General features: G+C 41.8%; 1 protein-coding gene across 1 annotated transcript; it reads right to left on the reverse strand.

The window, feature by feature from the left end:
- Positions 1-832: 832 nt before the first annotated feature.
- Positions 833-11,905, reverse strand: tmem87b (transmembrane protein 87B). The gene is made up of 19 exons (XM_058058792.1): positions 11,708-11,905; positions 7,931-7,991; positions 7,747-7,838; positions 7,534-7,668; positions 7,395-7,448; positions 7,153-7,321; positions 6,653-6,714; positions 5,958-6,141; positions 5,783-5,882; positions 5,617-5,710; positions 5,381-5,448; positions 3,033-3,145; positions 2,898-2,956; positions 2,714-2,817; positions 2,575-2,648; positions 1,796-1,866; positions 1,630-1,682; positions 1,504-1,534; positions 833-1,387 (listed from the first exon to the last, which is right to left on the reverse strand). Exons 1-19 carry the CDS (start codon positions 11,852-11,854, stop codon positions 1,346-1,348), a joined length of 1,713 nt encoding a protein of 570 aa, XP_057914775.1. The 5' UTR covers positions 11,855-11,905; the 3' UTR covers positions 833-1,345.
- Positions 11,906-12,303: the final 398 nt, after the last annotated feature.

Raw genomic sequence — 12,303 nt, forward strand, 5'->3', positions numbered from 1 at the left:
GCTAACCACAGAAATAATCACACACAGCAACAGCGCTCCAACTCCAAACTACAATAACGGCACCTTCCAAGACACTGTCAGACATAACAGGAAAACAAGGTGAACGCAAGCTTATAAAGAAAGAACAATTTGCCGTTTTCCTATATTGGTCCAGTTCTGAAGATGACATTGTAAAACACAACAAAAGTAAACATGACTTTTAAGTACACTTGAAAATAAATAGGGCGGCACGGCAGTCTAGTGGTTAGCGTTCAATTCAATTAGGGTTCAATTCCACCCTCGGCCATCTCTGTGTGGAGTTTGCATGTTCTCCCCGTGCATGTGTGGGTTTTCTCCAGGTACTCCGGTTTCCTCCCACATTCCAAAAACATGCTAGGTTAATTGGCCACTCCAAATTGTCCATAGGTATGAATGTGAGTGTGAATGGTTGTTTGTCTACATGTGCCCTGTGATTGGCTGGCGACCAGTCCAGGGTGTACCCCGCCTCTCGCCCGAAGACAGCTGGGATAGGCTCCAGCACCCTTGTGAGGAAAAAGCGGTAGAAAATGAATGAATGAATGAAAATAAATACAAATTCTTACTGACATACAGTATAACTGCTCCTTATTTCCAAGGACACACACATACACAAGTACTCATCCCCAACACTAAACTACTTAGCGCGTTAGTTTAAAATGTACAAGTGACAGCTGATCATGTACGCTCATCAGTGACACGTCAGTATTGAGACTATTGGAATATCACGTCAGGTCTCCCACAAGAAGGACATATAGGCACGGGTTTGATGCTAAGGTGCATAGAAACAAAATTGTGTTTTCCAAAGTTCATCTCAACATCTTCACACTTGTATAATATTTACTAAATCCCACTTTCAGTCTTGTAAATCAATGCCGTAATTACATGAATCATTTCTGGTGTTTACCCTGGTTTGTAAAATGTAAAAGCTTTTACATTTGTTAAATAAACAGGCATCTTATTTGAAAACCCCAAAGTCAGTGTAGAGTATGTTCATGCAAAAGGCTCTCTGTTATTACTTGTAAAAAAAAAAAAAAAAAAAAAACATTATCAATATAATGCAAATAAATACAGCATACAGCTCTAATAATATATAAATGAATTTATCTCTTTGGAAAGAAAGGCTCAAAGTGATTTTTCTTCAGTTTTGAAGGTGGAAGCTGAAGGAAATGGGCAAAAGGTGCCCTAAAGCAGAAGAGCTCCACCATAGCCCGCCATCGCCAATAAGACGTCATTCTGCACATCGGAATTCGACAGCAGGATCATGAGCAGCCGCTTTTTTTTGTTGTTGTTCTCCACAACCTTTGCTGAGAGCTCTAAAGGTTTGCCCTCACTCCAACTTGGACATCTCATACTTGGTCGTCATGATTTCCTGCACAGTAAAAGTGCATTTGTAAATAATAGCAGTGCAGTAGTAAACTTTATAAATATATATATATTTGCATTATGGCATTAATTTCTGCCTAAAGAAAGCACAAAAAGTGATACCTCATCAGAGTCAAGCAGGACTGGAAGAGCTCTGCAATGATAAATGAGACACAGTTCAAATATTTTATGTCTTGTATGAAAACACTTTGCTAAACTGAATAAATAGAAATGCTGGATGACACTCACACATCAGCGAGAGAAGTGGGTACGTTATCCTCAACCCACTTCAAGTCTTCTTCCTGCATGGTGACAAAGCAAGTAAATACTGCCCCCTGCTGGCTAACTTTTGCATATAAGTTGCATGTCAAGAGGCCAACCTAAGAGTTGAATTAATTGCATGAGTGTTACTCACTGCGTTTGTTTCTGGAGATTTCACAGCACCATTTGTGTCACTTTTGGCAGCTCTCTGTTTAATACCATCCCCTGAGGGAAAAAAAACAGAAGTAAACATAGAAGAATAACAGGTGTGCAATGTTGTGGCCAAAACTCTATTTTGTCAAATTCCTATTTCAGTGATGTTCTAACTGTAATGTGTCCCAAGAATCTCCTTCACTTTTAAGCTTCAAATATTATTGTATGTGATATATGGCATTTAATACCTTAGACAGGTGCATATTAACTGACGGTTATTGTTATTAACATTGTTACTACATCAAACTGTTACTGGCGCACTTATTGGCAAGCTTCACCACAAACTCGCCTGCAGCGCATTAGCGTCACACTCACAGTGCCTCAGACCACTACCAAAAGGGTAAGGCTATATACATTCACGAACTTGAGTTTGGAGTAGTTCTTGCTAGGTGTCGGCGTTCATGTTAAATCAATGCGCTTAGAAAGAATGTTTGAGTAATGCTTAAAAAGTCCAAAATACGTAAAAATACTGTAAGTATTATATATCATCAAATGTACCTGCTACTACATGGTCACAGAATGGATATAAAGCCATAAAACATTGTCTGAAGTTTTTGGTTTTATTACCAGCCTTTGAAGGCAACATAGGTGTGTCCCATTATGTCATGTCGCCGAACTTTAAATGTTCATGGCCAACACTTTGGAGACACTACTGTTGAACTATGAAGACTATGGCATTAAAATAGGTGAAAAGTAGTGTTTAGTGTGATGATATCTTACCAATGTGTGCAGAAGCGATAAATTCCTCAATTTCCTCATCATCTGAGTCGTCCATGAGAGGCGTGAAGGCGTACCTGAGGGTGTTGACATTCAGTGAGAAAAGGAGAAGACAAAAAAGCGGTGCTCAGGATAAACTTGCCTTTGGTTGTTTGCAGATGGTCTCCATAGGAACATTATGACAAGCAGAATAAGGGAAAACAAAAACCTCCAAAAAGCATCTTCCACCCATAGCTCAATCCAATCCTGTGCACAAATATTAGGCATAATTTAAGAACTTCCTAATATCATATATTTTTAAAACAAGGCAACAGAAAAGTACTCACCGACTGGCAATCTGATAGACGGAATTTCTTTGCAGTCCATCCCATGAAAATAATGGAAGCTTGTGGAAAGCAGAGCATGGGTGAGACTTGGCATATGTGAATGTGATTCCACATGTTTTATTGTAGTAGACTCACCAATGACAGCAAATATGAGTGTGTTTGTGAAGTGCCTGTAGAGGGACAACTTAACTGGGTTTCGTCTCAGTTTCAGAGTCTTGATGGTTTGAGCCAGGCTGACAAATATGTAGCTTGTAGTCAAGGGAAACACAAAACTCACCTTAAATGTACCAAGATGCACTGTATTAATTAATATGGCGATTTAGATTAATTAGTCAGCTAACTAGTGCTGTCCTGGAGGAGAGACATTGTTCTTGGAGTGATGTGGATGGTGTGATAATACTACAATAGCTCTGCCTAATGATGATAATTCACAGAATACTGATAGACTGCAATTAAATTAGAAACAGAGACACTGGTTAGCACAGCTACAGTCCTCAGAAAGCATGCAAATATTCCCTCTAGGAGTTGTGAGCACTAATAACAAAGCATGGCGATGTGATTGGAGGCATTGAGGCAGTGTCAATGTATGGTTGCATTTCTATCCATGGATTTAAAAAAAAAATAAAACAATAATCAGAAAATGCTATTGCCTCAGCATTCAAATTATGACAATCAGCCTTAGTTGCACAGTATGATGTAGCAGAGTTCTACCACTACTACAACCACAGAAATGAACATATTGTCACATGAACATTAGTTATATAGAACATACATTAAAACACAAAAAAACTGTAAAAAGAACGTGCGGTGGTAGGCAGACACATTTGTAGAAGGCAAAGGAGAAGGCATGCTAATCTTTGAGACCAAGAGTGGTAACATTATGACAGATTTAATCATAATCTATATTGTTTGTAGGGGTGCTCCGATCAGTATCGTCTGAGATCAGTGGAAAAAGCATGGTATCAATATCGGCCGAGATTAAAGTTTTGCACCCTGCAAAACATGCCTTCAAAAAATGTCTCACCGTTAACGCTTTGTAAAGCTTTAGATTGGTGCGGCATGTGGGGGCGCGCACTTGGCAGGGTGTGGTGAATTTGAGTGTGAGCATCGGTCAGGCAGCACCTAAGCCCCGGTCCCAACTTACTGTACTGCTGACAAATGTGGGCAAAATTTGTACAGATTTGCAGACACTATGTTGCACTTTTAGTGCAGTAGGAACTTTTGTTGTCTGTGGGGCTTCCCCATGCTATGGATGACGTGTGACGCGTGTGCCCTCTGCAACCACTTCTGACTCTGTGGTGGGCGCACGTCATTCTCAGCACATCCCCAGTTCGGCTGTCCAATTAGGACCGTGACGAGTGAGCGTTTGCGCCGCGCTTGAAACGCACGTTCTGCACACCGATATTAGCAGTGGTGCCAAGTTGATGGACCAGTGTCAGCATTTTGTTGTCACTCAGAAGAGGGAGTCAGCTGCATCTGCGGTTCAGAAGGCAGCGGATGCTGCTGGAGAGGCCCAGCAGAGGCAGGCATACCTGCCTTTCATTCAGGTTTTCAATTAATAATGTAAGAAGACTAGAAATAAACGCATTATGAAATACAAAAGTTGTGGATACCAGCATGTTGTTAATGTTCTGGTAAAATTAGCATAGCATAGGCTTTGTTTTGAAATAAGCCATGAAAATAAATTTTGCAAAAATTGGTAGCCATTTTCATTTCTCACAAGACAAAACCTTGGTGATCCATAATATAGCTAGTAGTGATCGGTATTGGTATCGTATCGGCCGAATTTACTTATGGATTATCAGTATGGGAAGCATAAAACCCCTCATTGTTTGTTTGTAATGTTATTTGAATGGTATCTTCATCAGCAATGGCTGCACGGTGGAGCGCGGTTAGAGCGCAGGCCCCACACTGAGGAGACCCAAGTTCAATTCTACCCTCGGCCATCTCTGTGTGGAGTTTGCATGTTCTCCATGTGCATGCGTGGGTTTTCTCCGGGTACTCCGGCTTCCTCCCACATTCCAAAAACATGCTAGGTTAATTGGTGACTCCAAATTGTACATAGGTATGAATGTGAGTGTGAATGGTTGTTTGTCTATATGTGCCCTGTGATTGGCTGGCGACCAGTCCAGGGTGTACCCCGCCTCTCGCCCGAAGACAGCTGGGATAGGCTCCAGCACAAATACGCCTCTCTTGGTCTCTGTGTTTGGAAGCAAGGGAAGCCACAGGGAAAGGTTGTGTGTACATGGAAGGATATCCACCAGCATAGAGAGGAATCAAGCAGTGCCAGTGGTATGTTGGCCAGTAGGGCCAAGTCAGAGTCTTTTGCCTGGAAATATATAGGGACACACACGGGACACAGGGAGGTGGAGAAAACAAGAACCCTTCACAGAAGTATATCGACCAAAACAGCTAACCTGATCAGAAACAATAAAACAGTGACAAATTAGCTGAGATTAGTTTACTTCTGAAAGGATATGAACCAGATGATGATGGAGTCAAACACAGCCAGAACAATTGCTGTAATGAGAGCTGGGCCATTGTCCCGACCCTTAAATACATCAGCAAAACAACAAGAGATTCTGATTCTAACCGCAAACCAGGTCCATGCTTGATATGTAGTATCAAGTCAGAAAACCTGATATTACCTTAGGTGATAGGATTCTTACTCATCTGTATAATATCAAAGAAAACATTTACTTTACAGGCAGAAACTCACCCCAGTTATCCTCAGCACGCCTTCAATGGCAGCAAAGATAAAGTAAAGGATTCCAAGACCAACCACTCGGTGCATTACTGTCCCCAGTCGAGGCCTTAAAGGATGGAGATGCAAAATAAGTATTGTTCATTGTAAATATGCCATGTGCAGATATGTGTTGACATACTTTACAATCCCATAGCCAAGGCTGACTATGATGACAAGCAATCGGGCTAAAGTTCTCTTGAAAGCGGAGACCAGCTCAGCAAAGATCAGCAGGCCTGGAGCTGAAAACAAGTCAAGCAGCAGTAGTATTGCCTATAAAGATGCAAAGTAGGTGGGAAATGTCAGTGGACACTCACAAGCAGAACCAACACTGTTGGTGTTTTCATATTCAGCGCAGAAGACCGCCTTCTCCACCATTCCCAGGAATATGACCCCAGCGATCCAGAACTGAATCCTCAGTAGATCTTTCCAGTAGCAAGCGGCCCACATAAACCATAGCAGGGCAAACAGGATGTAGACCACACACATAACCATGTAGAACTGTGAACCAAGAATGGTAGTAAGTATACCACAGAGGATTTTGAGGGATGGTCTTTACAAAAGGCAGATAGATTCTTCTTGAAATCCATCCATCATTTCCCATCATTTTCTATGACGCTTATCCTTATTGGAGTGGCAGGTGAACTGGAGCCTATGGAAGCTCACCTTGGGTGAGATGTGAGGTACATCCTGTACTGGTCGCCAGTCACTGGGCATGGGCATCGTTTGAATTAGAATGAGTTTGGTTCCTAATGATTCTTGATCCTGATGCTTTTAAAAGGGGAGCTGCACTTTTTGGGGGAATTTTTCATTCACAATCCTTATGTGAAACTCAACCTTTCACACTCACATTCACACCTGTGGACAACTTGCACGTACTGTTAATCTTCAGTTAACCTAAAAGTTCATGTTTTTGGACTGTGACAGGAAGCCATGAGTACCCAGAGAAAACACACGCAATCCAAACAGGGATATCTTGTTCAATTATATTAAAAAAATGTTGTCTACTCACAATCATCAGAGGGTATTCTGTGACAGATATGTAGCCATGGCTGCCTTTCATCACCACATTCACTGAAAAGACAAAAAGCCACTACAAAAATAAGTAACACCAATGATGTCATCTAAACCATTTGATCCCACTTAACTTTCATAACCAATATGAGAATAATAATCTGACAAGAACAATAAAACCTCCATATTGTAGAGAGCAGCCAGGACATAGCTGTGTGCAGCACTTTCAATTCTACGTTCCTGCAAGTAACGCACGGAGGTCATGTGTGTAACGTGCGTGCAGCTGCTTTTTGAGGTGTCGACTGGCCACAATTACAAAAAAGTACACACAGATTTGGGGAATGCCAAATATCACACTGACAAAAAAAAACTTTTGGCTAAACAGATTGCATAAAATAATTTAAGCCTTATTTCTCTACTGTTACTACTGGTTACATGTATGTTCATTATTACGACTGGAAGATTATCATCCAAAGCGGTGGGGAAGAAAAATCTCACCACTTAAATTCCAGTTAACATCTTGTTTACTGGGCACAATCTTCACCACCAGTAGGTAAGGCCCATCTTTCCAAGTGGAGGCGATGACATTGTCTTTAACCTTTGCACTTTTGTCCTTTGTTGTGTTGGTGTCATACTCCTCAGTCATCCATCTGATTTCACTCTCATCCTGCAATTACTCAAAAACCGCAGGAATCAACAAATGTGACACTTGCGTATCAAACATTTCACAGAATACTGACCAATTTTTGTCCCTCGACAGGAGTACTGACAGGAAGTGGTCCCGCCTTAGTTTTCTGCAGTAAGTGATGGAGGTGACATAATAAATGCCACAATCACAATTGCATGAGAAAGTGCAAGGGAACAGCAGCAAAAACCTACTTTAAGCACTGGAAAGGAGCGCAGCTCACTGTTGCATGCTATCGGCTTGTGTTTGTGCTCGATGTACTCTCCTTGCACAAGGGGATTTGGATCGAGGCTCTGCCCACGACTAAGCGGGGTTCGCTCATACATTTCCTGCAGATGAAGTCAGCAATTCATGTTGTCATCAAGCAAAGAAAAACTTGATGAGTGTTAAAATCCATTTATACTTACATCAATATTATTGAAGTCATTGTGACAGGGATAGTATTTCAAATACCAATGAATGATGAAGGTTACCTCATCATGACAGCCAAATGACACAACTGAAAGTTAACACACGCAAGGGTAAACACAAAAATAATGTGTTTTATTTGTCAATACGTCAAAGTGTCTCAATCAACCACATTAATCTTACCTTTCAACTCAATATCGGTGTCTTTGAACATGGACTTCCTTAACAGTAGTGGCCTTGAAGTCTATGGAGGAGAAAATTATTATTATTATTGCCTGAGACAACAGTCATGAATTGTTAGCATTGCCAAAAGAGCAGTTATGTGACATTAGCTTAGCAAGCTGACTAATCACTGTTAAGGCAAGCTGGTGATTTCAACTTTAACCTTATGTATAGTGCAGGGGGGGACCACAACGTCGATCAGGAGCAAGCGGTTGTTGGTAGTTCGGGTCGATTGTATTCAGGTCACTTTGTAGATGACATATGACATCAGTCAGCTGACATTAAGCTCCCCTCCTGATTCACTTTTGCGCCGCCACAGCATTGGTGAACAGATGTGTCAAACTACACATGAGAACTTTCATCTTTATTATTGTGATTATGGATAAACTAACTCTGTGGTAAGATGCCTATATTCTTCAACTCTCACCTCCAGCATAGCTTTGCATTGCATCCTGGGGGCGGATGGCGATATCGAGACTGAATCGGCTATATACCATGCCTCCTTTGCTGAGGCAGCCGATCGGAACTGCGGCCGCAAGGTGGTCTGTGCTTGTCATGGCGGCAAGCCCCTAACCTGATGGTGGACACCAGAGGTCAGGGCTGCCGTCAAGCTGAAGAAGGAGTCCTACTGAGCATGGATGGCTTGTGGGACTCCTGACAGGTACCGTCAGGCGAAAAGGCACTTCGGTGTCGTCGCGTTAAAAACTCGGCTGTGGGAGTAGTTCAACAAGGCCAAGGAACATGACTTTTGGTCAGCCTCTCAGAGGTTCTGGCAAACCAGACGCCTCAGAAAAGTGCCAGGTCCAGACTGTTTACAGTGGGTACGGGAGCCTGCTGACCTTGCTGAGGTTATAGTTGGACAATAGAAGGAATACTTTTGAGTTCCTTCTCAATCCCACTGACATACCTTCCATAGAGGAAGCAGAGTCATAGGATACGTACACAGACAGTTCCATCACAGTGGCTGAGGTATCTGGGGTCGTCCAAATGCTCCTCAGCGGTAAAGCTCTGGGGGTGACCAGTTTTGCCCTCAATTCCTCAAGGCTCTGGATATTGAGGGACTGTCTTGGCTGACACATCTCTTCACACTGAGAGGGGCCAGTTGAGGTAGCTCGGTCATCTAGTCCAGATGCCTCCTGGAGCCCTCCCTGATGAGTTGTTCCGGGCATGCCCAGCTGGGAGAAGGCCCGGGGCAGACCGAGGACACGCTGGAGGTATTACAGTGCATCCGGAAAGTATTCACAGCGCTTCACTTTTTCCACATTTTGTCATGTTACAGCCTCATTCCAAATTGTATTAATTTAATCTCTTACCTCAAAGTCCTACACAAAATACTCCATTATGACAATGTGAAAAAGTTTTTTTTTGACTTTTTTTGAATTTATTAAAAATAGAAAACTAAGAAATCACATTTACATAAGTATTCACAGCCTTTGCCATGAAGCTCAAAATTGAGCTCTGGTGCATCTTTTTTCCACTGATCATCCTTGAGATCTTTCTACAGCTTAATTGGAGTCCACCTACAGTAAATTCAGTTGATTGGACATGATTTGGAAAGGCACACACCTGTCTATATAAGGTCCCACAGTTGACTGTGCATGTCAGAGCACAAACACCAAGCATGAAGTCAAAAGAACTGTCTGTAGACCTGCAAGACAGCATTGTCTTGAGGCACAAATCTGGGGAAGGATACAGAAAAATTTCTGCTGCTTTGAAGGTCCCAATGAGCACAGTGGCCTCCATTATTCGTAAATGGAAGACGTTTGGAACCACCAGGACTCTTCCTAGAGCTGACCGGCCTTCTAAACTGAGCGATCGGGGAAGAAGGGCCTTAGTCAGGGAGGTGACCAAGGCCCCGATGGTCACTCTGTCAGAGCTCCAGCGTTCCTCTGTGGAGAGAGGAGAGCCTTCCAGAAGGACAACCATCTCTGCAGCAATCCACCAATCAGGCCTGTATGGTAGAGTGGCCAGACGAAAGCCTCTCCTTAGTAAAAGGAACATGGCAGCCCGTCTGGAATTTGCCAAAAAGCACCTGAATGACTCTCAGACCATAAGAAACAAAATTTTCTGGTCTGATGAGACAAAGATTGAACTCTTTGGTGTGAATGCTCATCACCAGGCCAATACCATCCCTACAGTGAAGCATGGTGGTGGCAGCATCATGCTGTGGGGATGTTTTTCAGCAGCAGGAACTGGCAGACGAGTCAGGACAGAAGGAAAAATGAATGCAGCAATATATAGAGATATCCTGGATGAAAACCTGCTCCAGAGCGCTCTTGTCCTGCTGAAAAATGAACCTTCGCCCCAGCCTGAGGTCAACGACCCGAAGCACACAGCCAAGATCTCAAAAGATTGGCTTCAGAACCACTCCGTGAATGTCCTGAAGTGGCCCAGCCAGAGTCCAGACTTGAATCCGATCGAACATCTCTGGAGAGATCTGAAAATGGCTGTGCACAGACGTCTCCCATCCAACCTGATGGAGCTTGAGACTTATTGCAAAGAAGAATGGGCAAAACTGCCTAAAGATAGGTGTGCTAAACTTGTGGGATCATATTCAAAAAGACTTGAGGCTGTAATTGCTGCCAAAGGTGGATCAACAAAGTAATAAGCAAGGGCTGTGAATACTTATGTAAATGTGATTTTTTTGTTTTCTATTTTTAATAAATTCAAAACATGTCAAAAAAACCTTTTTTCACATTGTCATAATGGAGTATTTTGTGTAGAATTTTGAGGTAAGAGATTAATTTAATACAGTTTGGAATGAGGCTGTAACATGACAAAATGTAGAAAAAGTGAAGCTCTGTGAATACTTTCCGGATGCACTGTATGTCTTACAGCTGGCCTAGGAACAGCTTGGTGTCCTCACGGTGGATCTGGGCGAGGTGGCTGGGGGCCGGAAAGTCTGGGCTTTCCTACTTAGACTGGTGCCCCCGCGACCCAGACCAGCAGAAGAAAATGGAACAGAATGTGAACGATATCAAGTACTTTACTTGTAACCTTTGAAACTGTGAATGTGAAATACTAACCATTAGCATTTAGTATAGTATTTTCAAAGTTTACCGGTTAGATTTTAGATATATGTTGTATGTTTATATATGAGATACATCATTTTGACTTGTAACTTGCATACTGAAAAAGTGTGTGCATTTATAGTAGTAGGTAGATCTTTGGGACTTGAAATAGCTCGCAGGCTGAAAAAGTGTGAGCAGCCCTGGTATGCTGTTTGTTGTTTTATCTTTTTTTTTTAATTTGTGATTGACAGATGACCTCTCCTGGGTAACAAATGCAGTCATCCTGTAACAAGAGACAACCAAAACGGCCGCGCATTTTCATTATTTATCACGTCAGCGTTCTTAGAAAAATATAATGTGTATAAATATAGTGTTGATGCTCCTAAAGAAGTAGATGGAGTAAATATGAAGACTGTCAAATTAGAACGAAAGGGGGTTTGTCACGTAAACCCAATATATTTATGATTACACTCAATTGAATTGCAGAGCAGATAGCTAGCCATATGCTAAAATAGCACTAATCTACAATGAAAGCGAATAAATGTTCACCGATATTCACTGGTACATTTCTATTCACCGGCACAATGTAAGGATATAAAGCTTAGAGTTTAAAAGAAGTTACTGTGACGTGTACATGGCGTGCAGATAAAACCATACTCTCCCGGATGACAGAAAGCTAGCATAACACAGCTAGCTAGTAGCCGGTAACTTCCGATTCTATACTTACGTTTAAAGAGATGTTTTTCCAAAAACCTGCCTCTGGCGCTGCCGTCGCCGATTCTGTATTAACGAATATAAGTAAACAAAGAAGTGTCCAGGTATAGAAACGATTCTTTGTCGAAGAGCCCCACGTACTAATTCTAACAGCTGCCATATTGTCTAAACGTGTGAACTCTTCTGCAATCTCTCCTTTACGAGGTGCCCTGAATGCACCAAAAGGCCGCTCTCCAGTAGGTCTTTCTTTACGAGTATCAAACTGCACTATAAATCATATATAATAAATGATCCACAATAGGGTAGAATCATACAATAAATACAGAATTGATGTTATCGTTTAGCTTTTCCTTTTCACGTGTCAATATAATAACTTGAATAAATTAATGCATGTATAAATTATATCAGTTCTCACATTGAGCATTCTCTATGTACCTTACAAAAACCATGTGGTTGTATTGTTAAACTGGCTCACATGAAAACATAGCTTGAGTTCAGTCCGTTGCATAGTTGTACTTTACATATTATGTTTTTATTTTTGTGCGCATGGGCATACAGATGTACTGGCATACTTGGCATACTTCCCTCTTGTTGGAAATCTTTTTGTAT

The sequence above is a fragment of the Doryrhamphus excisus genome, chromosome 20 (genome assembly GCF_030265055.1).
Source record: "Doryrhamphus excisus isolate RoL2022-K1 chromosome 20, RoL_Dexc_1.0, whole genome shotgun sequence".
NCBI classification, from domain to species: domain Eukaryota; kingdom Metazoa; phylum Chordata; class Actinopteri; order Syngnathiformes; family Syngnathidae; genus Doryrhamphus; species Doryrhamphus excisus.